General features: G+C 38.0%; 2 protein-coding genes across 2 annotated transcripts; one reads left to right on the forward strand and one right to left on the reverse strand.

Moving 5' to 3' along the window:
• Positions 1-471: 471 nt before the first annotated feature.
• Positions 472-5,946, forward strand: LOC131166395 (uncharacterized). The gene is made up of 5 exons (XM_058124910.1): positions 472-1,218; positions 1,481-1,592; positions 2,803-2,917; positions 3,636-4,688; positions 5,159-5,946. Exons 1-5 carry the CDS (start codon positions 1,023-1,025, stop codon positions 5,414-5,416), a joined length of 1,734 nt encoding a protein of 577 aa, XP_057980893.1. The 5' UTR covers positions 472-1,022; the 3' UTR covers positions 5,417-5,946.
• Positions 5,947-7,075: 1,129 nt separating this feature from the next.
• LOC131166832 (clathrin light chain 2) lies at positions 7,076-23,923 on the reverse strand. The gene is made up of 3 exons (XM_058125423.1): positions 23,393-23,923; positions 20,650-20,803; positions 7,076-7,750 (listed from the first exon to the last, which is right to left on the reverse strand). Exons 1-3 carry the CDS (start codon positions 23,827-23,829, stop codon positions 7,394-7,396), a joined length of 948 nt encoding a protein of 315 aa, XP_057981406.1. The 5' UTR covers positions 23,830-23,923; the 3' UTR covers positions 7,076-7,393.
• Between the last annotated feature and the right edge of the window lie 352 nt (positions 23,924-24,275).

Consider the following 24,275-nt stretch of genomic DNA (forward strand, 5'->3'; position numbering starts at 1 on the left):
AGTAATAACATAAGATCTTTTAATGAGTAAGTTCCAAATTCAATGGGTATTAATCGTTGTATCAATACGTTTGTGTTTTATTAGAACCACAAAACTGCAATTACTAAGATCTAATAATTAAAGCTTTGCCAACTGTAGCATATTAAGGAACTGCAAAAAACAAAAACAAAAGAGAATTAAGTTCTCTTCAAAACGCAAACTAACTTTCATTATTCGCTGATTTTACTCTCCCTACCATCCCTCATAATTGTGTTTTCATCCCCAAACATTTATGTATTTATTGCATCATCGGCCAGGTGGGGATAATATTTAAGATCAAATCCACAGGGGGCCGAAATTGTCGGGGCCAAACAGAAATGAAAAATATTTCAGGGGCGGAACTGCAAACTATTGATTCAAATTTCTGAAAAATAGAAACGAGAAAGAAAATGTGAGAAGGGCAGTGTTCGTGATTATCCACCCAAAATGGGAACAAATCTGAAAGCGTAGGCCTTAAGAGAGAGAAGGAGAGAGTGGCGTTCTGAAAACAGCCCCATATCTACACAAATCAATTTTTCCCATTTCAGACTCCACTCCACACCTAAATAACATTAAATGCCACACTCTCTCTCTCTCTCTCTCCCCCTCACCTGTGATCCCGATTTCACTTCTCCCTCTCTCTCTCTAGATTCCCGTCGTTCCCTCTCTAGGTTTCTCTCTCCACTCTTCAGCTCTGCTCTGCGGCAATGGCTATGTGCTCGAGCTGAGTCTCTCTCGCTCTCGAGTTTGACGGAAGTGAAGCGGAATGGCAATGTGTAGTCTGTTAATTTGTGCTTCATGTTTCAGAGATTTCGAGCTCGATTTCAGATCTGTTGCTGTTCGTTTTTGTTTTGGATGGAGGTGAGGATTAGTTCAGAGTGGAAGCTGTAGTTGAGTTCGGTGACGCGGAGGAGGAACTAGGTTTTTCTGGTTTGGAGATTTCAGATTTGTTTCGTTGGTTATTTTCGTCAGATATTTTGTATTCGCGGAGTTGAGGATAGGCCATGAATCGGAGTTTTAGGGCACAGGAGTCGCAAATGCAGGCGGCGGTGAGGCAGAGGCAGCAAATAGGCAGTCTCAGGACGTCAATGATGAAGGAGAAGGAAGAGGAGCTAGCATTGTTTCTTGACATGCGAAGGCGGGAGAAGGAGCGGAATAGTCTTCTCCTTCACAACTCCGAAGAGCTTGATGCTCCAGTAGGTACGGATTTATTCAATCTCTTTTTTAAGTTTGAATATTTGACATTTTAGTCTTAAATTTTCTTATCGGGTTTTGAACGTTAGGTAATTATTGAAATGATTTCATTGGTTGCTCTTCTGCATTCCGTTTGTAGTTCACCGTTACATCGTTCTTGAACTTGTCATCGCGCTCGTTTTGTTTTCGTCTAATTCCATGAAGTTATAATTTTAATTTAGTTATGTTCCTTTTCTTCTCATTCGTTGTTGTTATCCCAATATTGCAGGATCGAAGCCTGGAACTTCTCCCATATACAATATCGCGTCAGCCGCTCCTGCACACAAGAATGGTTCTGATGATTTTCTCAATTCTGACAATGATAAAAATGATTATGACTGGTAATGTTGTAGCATTTTTTCTGCGCACATATGTAATGAAGTTGATTTATTATTACAAATAAAATTTGTTAGTATCTAGTTTTATTTGGGGATTGCCATCATTGCCACGAGGAGAAGTGGTCTAATTTGACATATTTTGCAAATGAAATTGCTTCTTTCCGTAAAAATGGTCTTCATTATTGTGCTTGAGCAAGTTTATGTTGCTCTAATGGTAAATGGTTTATTTTGTCATTTCTTACGAATAAAATGACTAGAATCATTCAACCGGAAAACAGAACCAAGTTCGATCAGAGATTTTAGTGACAATAAAAATTTGATTACTAAATATTGCATGTTCAGATTGCAAGTTAGCCTTGTCAATGACCTGCTCATTTAATGGTACTTACTGGGTGTTACGAAGACATTTTTAATCCAAATTTTAAGTGACGATGTGGAGGTGGTAACTTGAACTCGAGGCAGGAACCTGAACTACAATTGTTTGTGTTAAAAACAATGACAAACGACATTCTGCTATTGATGGTAATTTGATTGCATTTCTTTTGTCTCTTTAGTACATTTATTACAAAATCTTCAGCTGTGCTTATCTGAGTTTTTCATGTGGTACTATCACTGCTCATCACATTTCTTTGTTTGCTATCATTTGCATGCATTTTATAATCGAATGGATCTTTTGTATTGAACTTTGAGTTGTCATTTTTGTTGTTTCCATGGAAGTTTTGCGTGATCATGTTTTCCTCAAAGTTGCTGCATAGCTCCTCATGTTCTCCCGGTGTAAATGGAAAGCAGCTATTAATGCTGAGAAGATAGATTAATAAGTTGCTATTAATGAGCTTCCCAAAATAACTTCTGGATACGTTCACCAATTTTGTGGAACTAAACCATAACCAACTAACTAATGATCTGCAGATTTCTTTACCGCTAGCCATTGCTTGCACATGGTGTGAAGATGAACCCTTGAGAATGAAATGCCTGAGGATGCATATATTCTGCTCTATTTTCTTCCCCAATTTCCATTCCAGATTTGCATTGCCATATGCATGTGTGTTTTTCCCTTCCCAAATGCACTTGGGGAGTGAGGGGATGCATGTGGTTAATGATATCTATGTCATTTTTTTTTATTATTATTCTGGTTATTAATATATGCTATTGTGATTAGGTGCAAATCATAGTTTTCAAGCTGGCATTTACCAGATACTTTTTCTGGTTTCAGGCTTCTTACTCCCCCTGGTACCCCATTGTTTCCTTCTTTGGAGATGGAATCACAGAAAACTGTTATGAGCCAGATTGGAACTCCTAAAGCCCGCCCTATTGCGCTGAAATCCAGAGTAAGAGTGCTAATTGAAATTTTGTTTGATGCGAGGATTATTCTTAAGTATTTGGAGTATATTCTGTACTGTTTGGAAGTCATAGGCACATGGTCTAAGCAATTGACATCCATATCATCATATAATGAAATGGAATGGAACTATATCTGTATTTCAGACTCCAGGAAAAACTACAGACTTGTTTAGGCATTCGTCTAATGTTAAATTGATTATTGGTTCCAAGACGTGAAAACAAAGGGTTATGTAGGGTTAAATAGCTGCCAGTGTAATACTGAGAGAATTTATCAAAAACGTTTGGCTATGTGTTCAGTTCCTGTTGTAAGTAATCTTTCTTTCTCATTCACATGATTGCTGGCATTTTTGGAACACCTCTTGATTTATCATTTCATTTTCTTGCACATGGACCTTGCTTTTGAGTTAAAGAAAATTAGCTGTCTTTAGACTCAACCTTTTAATTTCTACAAAGACTCCAGTCTTCCTTTTAATAGCTAAATAGTTAAGTAGTCAGGAAATTTTAAAACTGTTGCTATTCTGAGTTTAGTTATTGATTAGTATGCACATGACTGGTAGGCTTCTTCTCAAATGTTTCACTTGTACATTTTAAAAGCTCAAGAGTTGATTCCCATGTAATCGTTTTGTTGAGATATCCTGAACTTTTGTTCTGCTTGAACTCTAAAGCTGTGTACTCGCCATTTCATTTTATTTATTGTGGTTATAGTTAGCCAACCACCAGCTGGAGCCTACTGCAAAGAGCAACTCACTGTCCAGACAGCCAGCTTCTTCACCTGGGTTAAACTCTTCACCCAGACAAACAGCTTCTTCCCCCGGGTTAAGCTCTTCAATTGCAGCAACTCGCAGGCCTTCATCATCTGGGGGTCCAGGATCAAGGCCGGCAACACCAACTGGACGGCCTACTTTGACTGCTGTATCTAAATCTTCTAGACCAGCAACACCTACTTCTCGATCCACTTTGCCTTCAAGTAAGCCGGCAGCTGCTTCCAGATCATCTACACCTGTTGCAAGGTCGACGGCTAGATCTTCAACACCAACAGCCAGATCTTCTGTCCCAACATCCAAGCCTGGATATAGGGCAGCAACGCCGACCCGTCGGCCATCTACACCATCTAGCATGCCCAGTGTATCTGCTCCAGCAAAGCCATCTTCTGCTGTTACCAAATCAGGTCCTGCCACATTGAGAAATCCAGTGCCTTCACGTGGGACTTCCCCAGTGGCAAACCCAATGCCTTCGCGAGGAACTTCTCCAGCAGCAAATCCAGTACCTATGCGTGGGACTTCCCCGACAGTGAAATCCAGACCATGGAAGCCCTCGGAAATGCCAGGTTTCTCACTTGATGCTCCACCAAATTTAAGGACGTCAATTCCTGAAAGACCAATTTCGGCCTCCAGGGGTAGGCCTGGAGCACCAAGTGCTCGATCATCTTCTGTGGAAGCTGGTCCCAGTGGAAGGCCGAGGCGACAATCTTGCTCTCCATCAAGAAGACGACCTCCCAATGGGATTATTCATACCAGCGGGAGCTCTGTTCCCGCAATGAGTCGTGGGCATTCTAAAGTTAATGACAATGTGAGCCCTGTTTTAATGGGGACAAAGATGGTTGAAAGGGTGATAAATATGCGAAAACTTGCACCACCAAAGCAAGATGACAAACATTCTCCTCATGGGAACCTTTCTGGCAAGTCTTCTTCACCAGATAGTTCAGGCTTTGGAAGAACACTCTCAAAGAAATCTCTGGATATGGCTATTAGGCATATGGTACGTTTTTCTTTATATTTTATTTCATGTTGTGATCTGTTTTGGGAGGAAGTAAGCAAGTAGCATACTTAGTAGAATATGACTTTTTCTATATTCATGTCAATGACATTCACATGGTTATCTGACCTTTAAGGACAAATCCATCTACTCTTTTAAATGCATAATATATGTTAGCTTTAGATCCTCTACCCGAGGTCCTCTACATGAAAGAGCCAATTAGTACCTAAATGTGCTTCTCAGATTCATGAACTCGAGATCTCTCCTTTATTCTTCCAATCTATTATTTGTCTCTCTACCTTTTTATTTTCTACTAACTCTACCTATTTTATTTTATTTTATTTTAAAAAGCCACCTATTTTTATTGTTGACTCTTTAAGACTCTTCAAAGCACAAGAAGAAGATTGATGGTCTAGCCGTGAATGTTTTCATTTGCATTTATTTTTTCTGATTTGTAAGTTTCTTTTGACCAGGACATAAGGCGAAGCGTTCCGGGAAATCTGCGGCCATTGATGACAAATATTCCGGCGTCTTCTATGTACAGCGTGAGACCAGGGGCTACACGAAGCAGAACAGTTAGTGTCTCGGACTCCCCTCTTGCTACAAGCAGTAATGCCAGTTCAGAAGTAAGTGTCAATAATAATGCCATATGTTTAGATGGGAGCGAAGTAGAAGATGATATTGGCAGCGAGAGATTTGGACGATCTCCTGCCGCATCACATGGCAGGTGATGGGTTGGACCACCATCATAAGAACAGCAACTCCTTTTCTAATCCGCCTTACAGTTTGATTTTGGATTTCTAGCAGCACATTTTAATGTGAACCAGTTTTCTGATAACGAAATGATTGGAGGCGCGCTATTATGGTTTATGTAAATGTAATTGGATTGATTGGCAGTTTACAGAATTCATGTCTTTTGTATTATTAGGGTAACAAGTTTGGTGCTGAGCCGACTTTCTGGTTCAGTGCATAGCAAATTTCTGTAAACTAGCTTTAAAGTTCGAATCCTTCAAGAGATTGAAACCCCGTCACCTTCCTTCTCCTTTTCTCCATCCTTTCTAGGCCTCTTTATGATTCCAAGAGTCTCTCTTAGACTGGAAATTGCAGTGGTATCATATGATCATGATGAATTGTGTAGAAAGTATATATTAGTGTCAGATCAATAGAAGGAGCAAAACTACTCTTTTGCATTGGGTTGCTCATTCTTAAACATTCAGTAAATTGCATCTCAAAGAATCTGTTAATTGCTCTCGGTTGGAAATTGCAGGATTATTACTGATGCCTCTGGCTGATTGTGTTGATTTGAGTTTCATTTATCGTTCTAACCTTCATGGTATGGTTTGAGGTGAATTTGTGGGCTGCCACTGATTTTAATACTTGAGTGCGTCTAATAAAATTATTAATATAATAATATTTTAATTAAAGTGAGTCTAGTCATTAAAAATTGGCTGAAGAGGTGTGAGAACATTTATGACGAGTGTAATTTTTTCAAAATTTGAAGTACAGCCGTCCTCTCTGTATTATTCAATGTCTTGTTTTGATGCTATGCTGTTTGGACTCTGGATTATTGATTACAGTGTTTTAAGTATTTGGAGGAAAGAGGGCGAAGTACAGGGCAGATAAATGAAGGAAGCAGCCACGCAGGTCTGGTCTCCAATGTAGACTGTTTTGCTGTATCGTTAGATTAGAAGGTGGACCACGCTATCTGCGCGCCTGTCAAAACTGGAGTTGAAAGAAATGCCCAATAATGTAAATCCTGGGTCTAAGACGTTCAGAGGCTGGACCCGTGGACCACTTATCCCGGTGATTGCCCATACAGATTTGGGTTTTCTGGCATCAATGAATTATGTCTGGATTTTAAAAATGAAGAGAGGTAGAGGCCCGCCATAACTTTCAACACTGCACTGCACTGCACAGCTCTTTCGTTTGCTTGACGTCTAGTGAAATTCAAATGATGACCACCCTACCGAGTAGGAGAAATCTACAGTACAAATCGAAGGATATATTTTGGGATCGTTAACAATGCTCATGAGAGCAAGGGCTTGCTCACTGAGTCATTTTTCATCAGATTCCTTTTTTTTTTTTGGTTGACTGGGTTTTTAGTATCACTTTAAAGGACTTACCAGAAGGAGCAACCAAATTCAAATCCTATCCCAAGCCTCCCCAACACTTAAATCCGAGGATTCAATTTTAAACCTGGTCCCTCGTAAATTTGTGATGGGAGGGAGCTAATATTAGTTGGGTTCTTACAGTGACAAGGGTTCTCAGTTCAAGCCAAGACCAATGTTCTCTTTACCAAAAGCTCCCTTTAGTTTTAGCCACGTCCAATAACTTCTCCAATTGCCAAATTCCCAAAAGTTTTAACACGTCTAGACCAGGCATGTTCAGTATTAAGAGGAAACCAAAATGCAATATATCATACTATAATAATGATAAACCAGCACGAAAACCCTGTCTGGAGAATTATGTTTTTATACATAAATAAACAACATAATGCAACCTATCACAATTATATTTTTGGTTTTTTTTTTTAATAGAAGGTAAAGAGTAGCCCTACGGGCAAGAGGCAGGTGGGATTTGGATCAAAACTAGACTTCTGGACATACCCAACTGAAAATCCGAAAGGGACTAATTTCCAACAAACTGAAAAGGGCAATCTCCTACAGCCGAATTTCACAATCACAAGAACAATGGCTACGGCAAAACCATCAAGCAGCAACTACAGCCTCAGGAGAAACAGCTGCAGCCTTTGGGGGTGCAGAAGCAACAGCAGAGCCACTGGTTTTAGGATCTTTGGCTGGGGCTGGAGCTGGCGGTGGAGTAGGCTTCAGGTGGGCTGGTGTATTGTGCTTCAGCTTTAAGAGTATCTGTCTCATCCTCGACAGGTCAGTAGGTTTTCCGGGTTTTGGTCCTTGGATGACAATTACAGAAGGCTTCTTGTCCTGATCCTTCTTCCCCCTCTTCTTTTCAATAGCCGGAACCTCACGAGGAATGAGTTCAGCAATAGCCTTCCAGTAATTCTTATCAGCCTCAGCATGGAACTTATCTTGATTGGCCACGAATAACTGATACACCAGAAGGAAAAGCAGATTCATCACTATTACACATCTTAGAACAATAAGAAATTGGACATGCTTCTGAAGGAGCTTATGAGAGAGTATTCCTCATAAATAAGAATTTCACTCCCAAATCCCACTGGTTCGGCTGAAAGATACTTTTAACACACTTTGCACTTGAATGAACTACAAGATACTTTTAACACACTTTGCACTTGAATGAACTACGAACATAACCACCAAATTCAATGCCACCAGGTTAGGCAAGCAATATTATGCACAGGACAAACATCAGCTATCATAGTGGCAACAATAATACACATTGTATGCATAATAATGTGTCTGACAATGAGTCAGATACTAGTTCATGGGCATAAAGTTAAATCAACAGAATCCATCACAAAGCATCTGTTCTTAACTTTCCAAGTCCAACAAAAAATAAAATCAGTGGAAGTCCCCACTATAGCATTAGATAGTGGTACAAATCATTTCTATCTCTTGGGCCCCACCTCAACTTAAACTGGCAATACAACTTGATGTTAGCTGATGCACCATAATACAAAGATTGCATCAACAAATTTCTACTGATATCATGTGCTGGAAAATTATATGTAATTTAAGCAGTTCATACATTATAATTTATAATACAGCAATAATTTTGACAACTTGCTACCAACAAAACATATGATTCATATCTTATACATCTAAAGTAATCATGCATGCATGACTAGCGTGAAAAACCAAATCTCAAGTTCTCAACTATCAAAAGCTATAACTAAATCAACTAACATACTTCCAAGTAAGAGCATCATTGTAAAATGGTTTCTATTGAAAAACTGGAAATTTGACAATATTTCTTGGCACTAAAACAATACTGTTGATCCTTACAAAGTTCAATTGGATGGGAGCTAAAAGAAAAACAACTAGAAGTCAGCAGGAACAAGCAAGATTATAGAGCTCTATCCATTACAAATGGAAGGGCTTAGAGAGGGGTTTTCTTAATAAGAATTTGTTAGTTTTTGTTTGTTTTTATTTCCTTTTTGGGTTTTCTCATGTTTACTTTTGTTTTTTCTGCCACGAGGATCTCTTTTCCTCTCCTATCTCGTAATCTCTTTTTTCTCTTTCTTTTGCATCTCAACATGCATCAGATCAGCAACATCTATTGCAACAAATCAAGATACAGCCCAATGCGTAGGGGAATGTGAGATTACAATTCCAAGATCTACATCAATAACTGTACAAATCAGGTTAAACTTGTCGATCAATACTCAAAACTATATTTTCCTAATTCGCATAGACCTGTGTGAAGATGATCATCCATCTTGACATTTTAAATAATGGTAAAATGCACAATTAGTCATTTAAGTTTCGCTCAATTGTACTTCAATGCCTAATGTTTTCATCTTGACATTCAACTTCTTGATCCAGCAACCATGGTGCAATGTCCTCTGCGTGATTTTGTCAAGTGGATTACTTTGTCAAGAAGGTTTTCATTCTTTAAGCAATCAAAGAATTCCATTTCCCACCTGCTTGTGCAATATATTCTATATACTTCCATGAAAACCTCACCCCATGGTCAACAACACTAAAATCATAGTTACCACGAGTGTGGTACGTTTCCAGAATATGGGTACAGGAATGTGGTACACTACTTAAGATTAGGGGTGTACAAAAATTACTGAAAAACTGAAAATCGGACCGAAATCACAAGCGGTTAGGTTTTTTGGTATTCGGTTTCGGTTTTAGAAAGTATAGATTTTCGGCTTCAATTTCAGTTTTCAAAGTATAACAGACCTGAAAAAACCGATTTTAATTTAAATTATATATATAAATTAATCTGATTACTTAATTATGATTGGTCCATATAATAAGTTAATCCATATTACTTAATTGTGGTTAATTGATATGTAATTTGCATATGATGGCTTGTGGGAGCTACTAAGCTAGCAGGAATTAGGAACAAAAAGAAAAGGTCCAACAAGACCAACACGTTCTCAGCTGTCTAAACTATTTAACAGATTTTATTTTGTTAAAATTATGAAACATTATAAAAAATCAAAATGCCCAATAGATTCTCAACCACCCTTGTGAAAATAAGTGTTGAATATTTAGAAAATCGGTCAAAAACCGTAACCGAACCGCCGAATGTTCATTTTTCCATGGGATAATAAATTTAGTTCGATTTCGATTTCAGTTCAGGCATTCCAAAAACCGCAAGATTCGGTTCGTGTTGTAATATGTGGCTCATATATTGAGTGGAACACATGTACAAAGAAAACATGTTTTGAAAAACAAAGAAGAAACAGTTCGGTCTCCAGAAGAAACAGTCGACGTTTTGTTTGAAACCGTCAACAGTTTCAGTTGCAGTAAGAAATCGTCAATGGTTTGTCTGAAACCTTCGACGGTTTTGCTCGGAACTATTTTTGAATTTTGAATTGGGAGGTCGAATAGGTTGGAATCTTGGGGGGGAAAAACTCTGAGGGTTGAAGAGGGTTAACATATATACAATTGTTGTAACCCTTGTTTGAGAAGATAGTTAAAATATCACATCCGTTTGCTCACGTTGACGTAGGCATTGCCGAACCAAGTTTATCCTTTGTGTCATTGTTTTATCGTCTTTCTTATAATTTGTGTGATAGGGTTTTCTGTATTGTTCATTGTTGGTTCCTGCATTGAAAGATCAGTTTCCACGCGCTGCGCATTGATTTGCACAACAAATTGATATCAGAACAATTGGTTACAATGGCTAGGATTTCTTCTGCAAAGTTTGACGTTGTCAAGTTTGACGGATTGGAAAATTTCAGACTATGGCAGAGGAGGGTTAAGGATTTGTTAGTGCAATAGGGTATAGTGAAAGCATTACACGGTAGTCAATCGGAAGGCATGGACAAAACAAGTTGGAAGGAATTGGAAGCGAAGGTTGTGGTTACTATCAGGCTTTGTCAAGTTGATGACGTGTTGTATCACGTCATGGATGAGGAATCTACGGCGGCAGTTTGGCAGAAATTGGAACATCGGTATATGTTCAAGTCATTGACAAACAAGTTGTATCTTAAGCAGAAATTGTATTAGCTTAAATTAGCTTAAGATGACAGAAGGTTCACATTTGAACCGATACATTAACGTATTCAATCAGATTATCAGTGATTTGATGCGGGTAGTTCGAGGAAGAAGACAAGGCGTTGATGCTATTGAATTCCGTACCTGCGTCTCATACGTATGAAAATTTGGTTACAAGCCTGACGTAGGAAAGAGAAACCCAGAATTCGGAGATCACAAGCGCTATGTTAGGTTTTCATTAGAGGAAGAAAGCCAGTGATGAGATTTCACAAGGCGAAAGGCTTGTCGTGAAGGTAGCCAGGAACGTGGGAGAAGCAAGTTCCGGAACGGATTGAATAATAATAAATCTCGGTCCCAATCCAAGAGAAGAATGACATACGGTGTTTTAAGTACGGGAAAAAAGGGTGCATAAAACCAAATTGTCCAGATGGTGATATGCTTTTTGTTTCATCGGATTTAGATCGCCTCACAGATTCTTGGATCCTATATTCGGTGTGCTCTTATTACATGACACCAAATAAAGATTGGTTCAGCACCTACAAGTCAGTAAATTCTAGTTCTTTTCTAATGGGAAATAACGTTTCATGCAAAATGGTTGGAATAGGAAATATTAGAATTAAAAAGTTTGATGGTGTTGTGATAACATTATGTAATGTTAGGCATATACCGGATCTATGGAAGATATTGATTTCATTGGGCACTTTAGATTATAACGAATTTAGTTACGAGTCTAAAAGTGGGGTAATGAAGGGTGTAAAGGCGTTTTAACAGTGATGAAGGGACAAAAATTAGTAGGAAATATCTATGCACTGCTGGGTACCACAGTTGTATGTGGAGCTGCAGCTGCAAAGTCTGAGTCAGACAATACTATCTTGTGGCATATGCGGTTAGGGCATATGAGTGAACGTGGGATGACGGACTTCATAATAGAAATCTTTTGAATGGTGTTAAAACATGCAGGCTGAATTGCATCAAGGGAAGGACATATATACTTCGTGAGTTTTATCGACGATTACTCACAAAAGTCCGGGTGTACTTCATATGGCACAAGTCAAGGACGTTTATCAGACTCAAATTGTGGAAAGGTGGAAAACCATACTGGGAGGAAGATTAAATGCCTCAGGACAGACAATGGAATTGAGCACGCTGATTCAAGGTTCGTAGAGTTGTACGAGCAGCATGGCATGCTCAATTAACATCCCAATGAAATTAAATTAGGTTACAAATTTCTGAACTTTAGTTTTGAATTTGGATGAATTTTAAAGTAAATTTTAATATAACTTTGTATTACATTTTATTAAAATTCAATACAAAATCAAATCTAAGCCTATCCAAACCAAGGATTAGTATATTCAGACCTAATTTACAACCAAGCTCAAACTTGATAAAAAAAATATATGATAAAACTCAACCCAACTCCATTAAAGCCCTAGCATAGAAGGACCAAAGCATGCTTTTCTGAGTCCCCCAATCCAAGATTTCAACCAAAAAACAAAATAAATTCACAACAAACATCAGGTTCAGCTCAGCACAGCACCCACTAATACATTAAACATGTTTGGGAGTACGAATTTCACGTATGGATTTAACAGAATTCAATGTAAAGAACTAGCAAAGAACTTCTGGGCAGAGGCAGTAAATATGCCGTGTTTCTTGATTAACCGATCGCCAAGGGCATCACTAGATGGGAAAGTTACAGAGGAGGTGTGGACAGGCAATGCGGTAGATTACTCTGGTTTGAGAGTGTTTGGATGTCTAGCCCATGTGCACGTTTCTAATGGAAAGATCGAAACTTGATGCAAAGTTTAGATGGTGTATCTTTCTGGGGTATCAGAAATGTGTGAAAGGGTTTAAGCTGTGAGATCCAAAAGCAAACAAGGTGATGATCAGTAGAGACGTGATTTTTGATGAGAAAACCATGTTGCAGCGTACTCAAGAGGAAGAAGAAGAGAAATAGGTTCCAAAAAACTGCATCAACAATGAGCATGTAGTGCAGGTGGAGTTAAAGACTCAGGGCAGAGATGATAATGCTCAGAAAATATGGAGTTCTAACTCGGGAGACCAGCATCATCACAATATAGCTATACATAGACCTAGATGCACTATCAGGCCACCGCCTAGGTATGGATTTGATGATCTAGTGCCTTATGCACTCATTACTAGTAGCAAGGATCTTACAACTTTTCAATAGGCGGTGCACAGCCAAGAGGAAAGCAAATGGATGGGTGTTATGATGGAGGAGATGGAGTTATTGCATAAAAACTAGGTGTGGGAGTTGGTGGAACTTCCAGAAGAGGAGAGCGATAGGATGTAAATGGGTGTATAGGAAGAAAGAAGCGGTATTGGAAAAAGAAGAGAAGTTCAAGGTTCGATTAGTAGCAAAGGGCTACTCATAGAGGAAAATGGTTGATTATGATGAGATCTTCTTCCCTATGATCAAACACACTTCCATCAGGGTAGTGTTAGGATTGGTGGCGCATTTCAATATGCACTTGGAGCAGATGGACGTAAAGACAATGTTTCTCCATGGTGATTTGGAGGAACTAACTTACATAGTACAGCCAGAAGTGTTTAGTCAACCTGGACAAGAGCACTTGATCTATAAACTGAGAAAATCACTTTACGAGCTGAAGCAATCTCCAAGACAATGGTACAGAAGATTTGATTCCTACATGATCCGAATTGGCTACAGGAGGTGTGAGAATGATTGTTGCGTTTATGTGAAGAGTCTTGATTATGGTTTACTTTTTTTTTTTTTTTTTTTTCTGTTACTTTATGTGGATAACATGTTGATTGCTATGAAAAACATGACTGGCGTTAATCAGTTGAAAACTCTGATGAGCAAAGAGTTTGACATGAAGGATTTGGGTGCGGCCAAGAAGATTCTTGGGAGGGATATTCGCAGGGACAAAGCTACAGGAAGATTGTGGTTATCTTGGAATAGCTATGTTGAGAGGGTGTTGGAGAGATTTAGTATGGATAATACAAAACTGGTTAGTAAACCTGATGTAGGACAGGAAAGGGTGGCCTATGTCCTACGGTTCAACCCTCAAAAGCACGTACATTCGAAACATTTTAAATTAAGAATTAGATTAACAAACATAAACACAATAAATCAGAGGACATTTCACATGTTGGGAAATTTTGAAAGGGTGTATGATGCTGTCCAAAATTTAGTCCTAATTGGTTCACTCACAAAGGTATTGAGTTAGATGCAGCAAGGATGTTATTTCAATATTTCAAGAATAAAATTCTAAGTTGAGCACAACAATATTCCACAATTGATTTCAAGTTAGCAAGCTGAAATATTGAAGTCTATGGATGCAAAGGCTTATTAAATATGAAAATTTTGAAATTGAAGATAGGGCTTTAGCAAGATATAGTAAAGATTCAAACAAATATTGATTTACCAAGAGTTTCAATGGATGCTAGACATTGCGGATGCTAGATGTTGCCCAACACGCAGCTGGATCACACCATAGGTCCTTTGTGCAAGCTTGTGAATACCAATAATGAATGCAGCAATGCAGTAAAGTGATGATGGTAGCCGTGTGGGTGTATTTGGGTGGAGGTCATGTGGGGTAAGAGGGAGGTGATGGAGATGGAATCGCTGGATAGATAGTGGTCTCTCACCACTTGATCACCGGAGAGAACGACGTAACCTCACACTACACAATCGTAAGATTAGACAAAGCTAAACAAGCTTCAACAAAAGGAATTCTATTCAATATTCAAACTTTTTTTCTCTACATAGTTCTTACAATGAAGGGGGTATATATAGCTAACATGAAGGGACAAAGCATTAACAAGCTTACGATTCTCATACAAGCATGGGAGACAAATAATAAAGACACCAACTTACTAGACATAATAAATGCTCACACAACTTACAACACTCCAACTTACAAGACACATTAAATACTAAGCACAATTTACTAACACGACTTACTAAGGACAAGCACATACAAGCAAGTTGTCTTGCATGTTTACAAATTAAATAAAAAACAAAAGTCAAAGGGAGACCCAATTCGTGTGGGCCCAATGGGGCCATGTGGGGACACCCACATGAGTCTTGAACTCGGACTTCCTTTGGCATCTCTACTTGGGTCTTTCTCACATTGAAAAGTCTTCAAGCATCTATAAAATAATTATAAGCTGATGTGGACATCTGGGGGTTGTCCATGTGTCAGCATATCATCAAAGGAAATGTGGACATCTGGAGGTCGTCCACGTGTCACAATGTCTGAAAATGACATAGGTAGGGCATGCTGATCCCTATCATCTCTCTCGGGCCCAAAAGAATTCTTCTTCGAAGAATCAGAGGTGAAGTACTGGGAGTAACATTTCAAGTTAAAATGAAGGAGGTCTTCCTTAAGATTCCAGCTCCTTTCAGGAAATGGTTTACCTTTCCGCTCTACCAAGAATTTTTGGTATGATCTTGATGGTGTGAACTTTGTTTTGTCATCCAAGATTACATCAAGGTTCTTGGGAATGGGTAGGGGTTGAGGCAAAAGCAATTTCGAGTTCTTGGGTTCAAGAGGAGTGGGAAATGGAGTGGGGTCACCTGCAGGGTTAGAATTTGAAGGCTCCATAAAAGAAGATGCTACAAGAGATGGGATTAGATTTTCAACATTGAAACCATTGCTTATGCTAAAATCAACAAGAATATTAAGCATGTAAACATCGAAATCAGTATTCTTTAAAAATTTTGAAATGATCCATCTTGTTAGCATGTAACTTCATTACCTTTAATACTAGAATCTGCTCAGGACGAATACGGAATATAACCATATCACCCTTTGAAAATTCTTTCAACATGCAATATATATCAACACGAGATTTATAATGTTCAAAATCCAAATTAACCTTCATTCTTATTTCAGAGTGTAGATTGTGTATATGCAAAGCATCAGTTGGCTTACTCACTCTAGACTTAAGTGGTAGTTGAATAAGATCTACAAGCTTCCTATTCACTACTTCAACTCTCAAGCTCTTGTGAACAAAGTCATGTTCCTTCATTTCATTCACTTGTATATTCAGCTCCTCATTTTCTCTCAAGTTCACTCTATGATGTGATAAATGAGGCAAAGATGAACTTGGAACAAGATCTGTGACATGTAGAGTTTTCCCCTTGGGAAGTAACTCACTAGGTGGTTCAGATAGGACATCCTTAAACCCAAATATGATACTTCTAAGGGTGTTTCTTTCTCAGGAAGGGGTATTTCAGTTTCCTTAGGAACATCCACTGACACTACCTTGGTACCTTGACTTTCCTGCTCACACAACTTTTTACTTATGGTATTCAAGGATTCACCAATAGTTTCTTTCTTTTCCTTCTTCCTTTCCTTACTATCTTCCCTTTCAAGCGCCAAGTTCATAGGTGCTTTTCCTTTGTCCATAGATTGTTGGACAGGGGAATTGCTTTCTCGAGAGGTGTCTAGACCTGATTGTGCTGGTTGGGACTTATCATAACTCTGAATCTTGAACAAGTATAACTCATTGGAAGAGGTATCAAACCGTTTTCTCATGGGCCTTTTAGTCATTTGCTCAAAGTCATATGCTAAATTATAGAACTGTTCAAAGGAACTCAATGTGATATGGAAACTGTTTACTCCTCAGTTCAGGTTTTAATCCTAGGCGGAATCGGGAGATCTGTTGACTAATAGTCACATAGACATCACATCTTATAGACAACTCATCAAATTGACTCATGTATTCTGTAACAGTCATGCTACCTTGACGCAAGCTGTAAAGTTGATCTTTAAGGTGCTCTTTATACTTCTCCCTTAATCTATCCTTCATTAGATCCCAATGCTCATGGGTCTATGATCTTACCTTGCTTCTTGCCTCTTGACATTTATCCAATAGAGTTTGGCTTGCCCCGTTAACTTCATTTTTGCAAACTTAACCCGATGAGGGTCAGTCATCTTACACCAATCAAAATAGGAATCCATCCCAGTCAACCAATCTTGGAAGACTTTAGAATCCATCTGCCCATCATAGGTGGGGGCTTCTATCCTTATTGCATCCTTGTAAGGATCATGATGGTCCCTACTATAAGGTCTCCTAATGTGAAAGTTATCAACGTCATAGTCCTCATCATTCCAATGTTGGACATAGGGCTCATGACGTGGGGGTCTCTTTGCAAAGTCATCTTGATGATTCACTCGCCTTTGTGGAAGGAGGGTAGGTCTTTCTCTAGGAAGCGTATGTGGTCCTTTTTCATCATTAATCCTACGACCTCGGTAAGGATTCTTGACTTGAGTAGACATCCTAGGGGTCGGGGAAGGATTCGGACACACTAGGGAAGCCCTTGAAATGGTGTTTGGTCACACAAAGTAGGGTCAAGTGTAAACCTAGCCAAACTAAGTTCCAAATATCCAAAATTCAGAATATAGGTGGGCTATTCTGGGTAAAATCCTAAGGCTGTTTTAGTCTGAAACTAAAATCCTGCGAGCTAAGGAAATGGGACTTTGAGGGTTTAACCTATTCTAACCTAGGCTCTGATACCAAGATGATGTAGGACGGGAAAGGGTGGCCTATGTCCTACTGTTCAACCCTCACAAGCACATACATTCAATACACTTTAAATTAAGAATTAGATTAACAAACATAAACACTATAAATCAGAGGACATTTCACATGTTGGGAAATTTTGAAAGGGTGCATTTCACAAAAGTATTAAGTTAGATGCAGCAAGGAAGTTATTTGAATATTTCAAGAATAAAATTCTAAGTTGAGCACAACAATATTCCACGATTGATTTCAAGTTAGCAAGCTGAAATATTGAAGTCTATGGATGCAAAGGCTTATCAAATATTAAATTTTTGAAATTGAAGATAGGGCTTTAGCAAGATAGGTTCAAACAAATACTGATTTACCAAAAGTTTCAATGGATGCTAGACGTTACCCAACACACAGCTGGATCACACCGTAGGTCCTTTGTGCAAGCTTGTGAATACCAATAATGAACGCAGCAATGCAGTAAAGTGATGATGGTGGCCCTGTGGGGATATGAAGGTGCTGGCCATGTGGGTGTATTTGGGTGGAGGTCATGTGGGGTAAGAGGGAGGTGAAGGAGATGGAATCGCTGGATAGATAGTGGTCTCTCACCACTTGATCTCTAGAGAGAACGACGTAGCCTCACACTACACAATCGTACGATTGGACAAAGCTAAACAAGCTTCAACAAAAGGAATTCTATTCAATATTCAAACTTTTTTCTCTACATGGTTCTTACAATGAAGGGGGTATATATAGCTAACATGAGGGGACAAAACATTAACAAGCTTACAATTTCCATACAAGCATGGGAAACACAAATAATAAAGACACCAACTTACTAGACATAATAAATACTCACACAACTTACAACACTCCAACTTACAAAGACATATTAAATACTAAGCACAATTTACTAACACACAACTTACTAAGGACAAGTACATGCAAGCAAGTTGTCTTGCATGTTTACAAATTAAATACAAAACAAAAGTCAAAGGGAGGCCCAATTCGTGTGGGCCCAATGGAGCCGTGTGGGACCCACATAGGTCTTGAACTCGGACTTCCTTTGGCATCTCTACTCGGGTCTTTCTCACACTGAAAAGTCTTCAAGCATCTACAAAATAATTATGAGCTGATGTGGACATCTGGGGTTGTCCATGTGTTAGCATATCATCAAAGGAAATACGGGCATCTGGAGGTCGTCCACCTATCACAATGTTTGAAAATGACATAGGTAGGGCATGCTTATCCCTACCATCTAAAATGTGGGGCCCACATGGGTCTTGAACTCGAACTTCCTTCAGCATCTCTACTCAGGTCTTTCTCACACTGAAAAGTCTTCAATCATCTACAAAATAATTATGAGCTAATGTGGACATCTGGGTGTCGTCCATGTGTCAACATATTATCAAAGGAAATGTGGATATCTGGAGGTCGTCCACGTGTCACAATGTTTGAAAATGACATAGGTAGGGCATGCTGATCCCCATCAAAACCATTGGTGAACCATTTTAAATTGTCTACCGCCCAGTGCCCAGAGATGGATGATGATGCTCGTGACATGTCAAAGTCCCATATGCCAGTGCAGTGGTGTGCTTAATGTATGCTATGGTATGTACAAGATCGGATTTGACATAAGTTGTCAGTGTGGTGAGCAAGTATATTTCAAATCCGGGTCAACAACATTGGGATGCAGACGAGTGAATTTTCAAATACTTGATGGGTGCTACAGACAATGGCATCATGTTCGGCAGGCAACATAGTGATCCTTCAGTTATGGGATATGTGTATGCAGACTATGCAGGAGACTTGGATGACAGGAGGTCTAAAATAGGGTATGTGTTCACCTTTGTGGGAGGGTCTATTTGTTGGAGGTCCATGATACAGTCTCTAGTTGCACTATCTACAACTGAGTTGGAGTATATGGCAGTGGCTGAAGTTGCCAAGGAAGCATTGTGGCTTACAGGATTAGTCAAAGAGCTAGGTATTCAACAAGGTGGATTTCACTTACATTGTGATAGTCAGAGTGTAATTTATTTGGCAAAAAACCAGGTGTATCATTCGAGGACTAGGCACATAGATGTGAGATTTCACAGGATTCGAGAATTGGTTTCTTCTTGTGAACGCTTGCTTAAGAAAGTTCACACTTCTGAGAATGCAGCAAACATGTTGGCAAAGCCTATTAGCACGGATAAGCTCAAGCATTGCTTCGACTTGATCAATGTCTCCAAATGTTAGACGAGAGGCGTCCCAACCTATTGTCCCAGGTGGAGCTGCAGGTTATGTTTTCGATTTTCTCCTAAGGGGTGCATATTTGCTAAGGTAGAGATTGTTGTAATATGTGACTCATATATTGAATGGAATGCATGTACAAAGAAAACATGGTTTGAAAAACAAAGAAGCTAGTTTGCAGAAGAAACCATCGACGGTTTGCAAAGTCACATCAACAAAGTCAGGCTCAAGAAGAAACCGTCGACGTTTTGGCAGAGACCATCGACGGTTTGGTCTCGGGAAGAAACAGTCAACGTTTTGTCTAAAATCATCGACAGTTTCAGTCGCAGTAAGAAATTGTCGACGGTTTTGCTCAACGCTGTTTTTGAATTTTAAATTGGGAAGTTGAATAGGTTGGGATTTCAAGGGGGAAAACCTTCGGGGGTTGAAGAGGGTTGGCATATTTACAATTGTTATAATCCTTGTTTGACAAGATAGTGAAAATATCATAATCGTTTGCTCTTGTGGACGTAGGTATTACTGAACCACGTTAATCATTTGTGTCATTGTTTTATTGTCTTTCTTATAATCTGTGTGATTGGGTTTTCTGTTTTGTTCATCGTTGGTTGCTGCATTGTAAGATCGGTTTTCGCACAGTGCGCATTGATTTGTACAACAGTTTTATTTTTGGTTTGGTGCATAACCGAACCAATTACACCCCTACTAAAGATGTATACGGTTCTTGGGGGGAGACTTAGTTGATACACCAATCTAAATCGTAGTACGGTAAACCACTAATATGGGTTGATTAGTGGATATGCTATGTCAGATCGCAGTATGTTTTCAACTATGATTCCATGCTGAACTCGAATAAAATTCTCAGTCACTCAAACAGACTTTTCTCTCCTTCATCACTCAAACATCTCTCTCTCTCTCTCTCTCTCCATTTGTTTGAATCCAAAAAGTTGGGAAAAAATAAAAGCAATGAGAAAGAAGCTTCCAAAAGTTCACTTGTGCATGCAGTAATAGTAGTTTTGTGGGAGATCCACTTAGTAAGCAGCTAAGTAATCAAATTAAAAAGGTTTAAATGCAAGATTATTTATTTACGTCTAAAAAGAAATATTCTGCCTTACCTTCTCCTTTTCCCTGTTTGTGTTTTTGTTAGTTTCACAGGTAAGCTTCCTCCTCCTGTAGAAGTCAATCTTGTACTCATCTGCTTCGTCTATGATCTGGCTCAACATTTCTTTCTCCATCTTTTCCTTCTCTTGCAGTTGAATCGCATTCTGCCTGGATGTTAAAGCATAGTACATCATGAAAACTTCTCAATAACCATAAAGATTACAATATTTTGGAAGTACATATAGCCAATTATCCATCAAAAGCAGTGGGTTAAAGCTAACTTATTCATCATAAGGTCATGGTAGTTGGAAATGTCAAATGCTTTGCCAGAAAAAGATCTATCCATCAAAAGCAGTGGGTTAAAGCTAACTTATTCATAATAAGGTCATGGTAGTTGGAAATGTCAAATGCTTTGCCAGAAAAAGATCAATTGTAGATGCCCCAATTTACATTAAAAGGATTGTTTATAGATTCTAAGCAAATAATCAAAACAAAGAAACCTGCCACCAGACAAAACTACAGAAAACATCAGTTTACATCAATATTTAAAAAAAGAAATCAAATCAAATCCATACAAAATAAAAAAAATTCAAGCAACTAGATATCTAATATAATACATGAATAGCTCCAAAAAACCTAAGATATATATATATATATATATAAAGATAAACTAGAACAGTCCTTGAAGTTTCGCCGAATTGTACTTCATCCCTTGAAGTTTGAATTGTGACGATTCCATTGTTGGAGTTTCAATTTGTGATTGAATAAAATGGATTTGAACTGTTAAATATGAGAATTCAAGGATCAAACCCTAACAATTTAAGCTTTAAGGAGTGAAGTGTAGTTTAGTGAAAATTTTAAGGACTTATAGTGTTATTTACCCTTAAAAAACTATAAGATTGCCTAGTATTTTTTGGTACCACTATAAAAAATTATGAAAATAAAATCAGAAACACACTAAAAATCAAACAAAAACTAAAAATTGAAGATTAGCATTTGATTAATATTTCCAAAATTAAGACAAACTAAAAAACTAATATGAAATCATGTCAAGCTTTGTCCTTGAATCAAATAACAATTAGAAAATATGATTATAGCAATAAAAAATGTAAAATAATATAAATTAAAATAATAAAAATAATTATAAATTATTTTAAATTATTATATCATTAAAGTTAGCTTTTAATGCTCCAAAACAATGCTCTTGTCAATGATAGTTGAAAAAATAGTAAAAATGATTTTTCTGACTGTTTTTCTTTTTTCCAAAATTTCTAATTCTATGGATATTTTTTAAAATTATTTGTCATTTTTTAGTTAAAATTAAAATATCATATAAAAAAAATGATTTAATCAATTAAAGTCAATTCTAGTAGAGTAGGTTGCCACAACAGCTAAATGCCATAAATCTGGGGGTCTGTTTGCCATTGTTTTTATTTTTAATTTTCGTTTCTATACAATGAAGAAATGGATTATAAGAATATGTTTGTTAAAGTTGTCAGTTTTCAGTCTCTATTGTTGGTTTTTAAATTTTTGAAAAACTGAAAAATCAAATTTTGTGATTTTTATTTGTTTTGGCAACGTGTTATTAGAATACTTTATAAAAATTAAAAAAAATGGTAGCCCATTGCACAAAGCTCCCACGTGGGTCAGAATACTTTATCCAGAATTGTTTTTTGTGGATTAAATAATTTATTTCACAAATAAATTTCTCAATTGTGATAAACAATAAGAGTGTTCTTGTAAAGTGAATTCTGAAATATATTAATTAATTAAAATAATTATAATAATTTTTATTTTTATTATAATATTTTTATTTTTTATTTTTTTACACTTTTATTGTTTGTCATATTTTTTATAAATTTATATTGTTATTTGATTCAAGGACAATCATGAGAATTTATTCAATCAAAATTTTTACTTTTTTTAATGTTAGAATATCAGCCAAACAGGTTGCAGGTTTTCGGTTTTACTCTTTGGTTCTAGCTTTTAGTTTTCCATTCTGTTATTTTTTTTTTTTTTTTCTTAATTTTTAACAGTGATACCAAATGGTCTCGGATATTTTTGCAAAAACAGATAATAGAAAAATAAACAAATGCATTGCCATTATCTGTTTCTCTACTGTACCCAATCAAAAATAGAAAATCGATAATAGAAATGATATACACTAGAGTAGTAGCAGTTTTCATTTTCTATTTTCTATTTTTCAAAGCATTAAAAACAGACACCATGTTATTTAATTTTCTAACTATGGTAAACTTCAAAAATAGCCAAAAAATAACGATATTTTCCATTTTTTAAAACAAATATTAGAAAATTAAAAAAATAAGGTGGAATTTTTGCAATTCTTTCGAAATCTTGAAATGAAATATGCAACTGTTTTTTCACAACTAGACAGGCCACAATCTTCATCCGATCCTTTTAAGCACGCACAACTACGTCTCCACCAATTATCAGTATAATACTAAAGCTCAAAAGAAGCAAACAATTCAGAGTCCAGTAACTTCGCTACCACCTGTCAGTATAATTGAGCTCAAAAGAAACAAACAATTTACAGTCCAGTCACTCCTACCATGGAGATCATAGGCAGTTCATGCTGATCAGAAGAAGAAAAATCAAAATCTACTCAAACGAATAAAGGAACAGCTTAAAAATATCTCAAATACCGAACTATATACAAATAGTGAAGCGAATTCACCAGATCGATACGCAGATCTAACCAAGCGAACAAACAGAACAGAGATCAAGACCTACAATTACCTCCTCCATTCTCTGAGAGCAAAACCCTCGTCAGATTGCATCTCCGACGGGGGCGGCAAAATCGGACCGTCCATTCCACCAAACCCTCCATCAAAAGCCTTCCCGTTCGCTTCCGGCGAGAACGTCGAGAACTCGGGCTGATCCGATGAGAATCCTCCACCAGCGGCATAGATCGAAGGAGGAGACGGAGTGTCCGTTACCGGCTGCGACACGAACACGTCGTCACCGGCAACGTACGAGGAGCTGTTGAAGATCGGCGAATCGCCCACCGAGTCCTTGACGGATTCCGACTCGGCGAAATTGGAGAACGAGTCGAAGCGGTGGGATGCGAGGCGGGGGTCGTAGCCTAAGTAGCCATCATCGTCGAAGGGACGAGTCGACCCGGCGGGGCGCGATTCGCCACCGGGCTGCACGAACGCGTCGGCAAACGAGGACATGACTTGAACGCTTCCGAAACGCCCGTCGCAGTGTCCCACTCGCAGCGGCTTATTTGCTTTAATAAGCGAGCTGGATTATATACAAGTCTGTGACGTAGTACCCGAGTCCACTGGACCCGCAGAAAATGGGTTGATTTCGGGTCAACTCATAAATTTGGGTCGGATTTTACGGCCTTTATTTCGGGTTTAGTCCTAAACTTCTTCCCTTTTTTTTTGTTGGGAAATGAAAAAACTCCACTCTTCACAACAACAAAATTATTATGAAAAGGTTCTCATCAATATGTATGAGTAATTATGTCAATTGTTAGTAATTTGTTTGAATTAATTATGTATAAAGAATTTGTTTAATTAATATTAAAATATTACATCATACATCATTCGGGTAGAGACTAAAAATTTTGAACAACTAATCTAACAAAACAACTCTTTCTTTTTTTGTCAAAAAT

Source organism: Malania oleifera, chromosome 10 (assembly GCF_029873635.1).
Source record: "Malania oleifera isolate guangnan ecotype guangnan chromosome 10, ASM2987363v1, whole genome shotgun sequence".
NCBI classification, from domain to species: Eukaryota; Viridiplantae; Streptophyta; class Magnoliopsida; order Santalales; family Ximeniaceae; genus Malania; species Malania oleifera.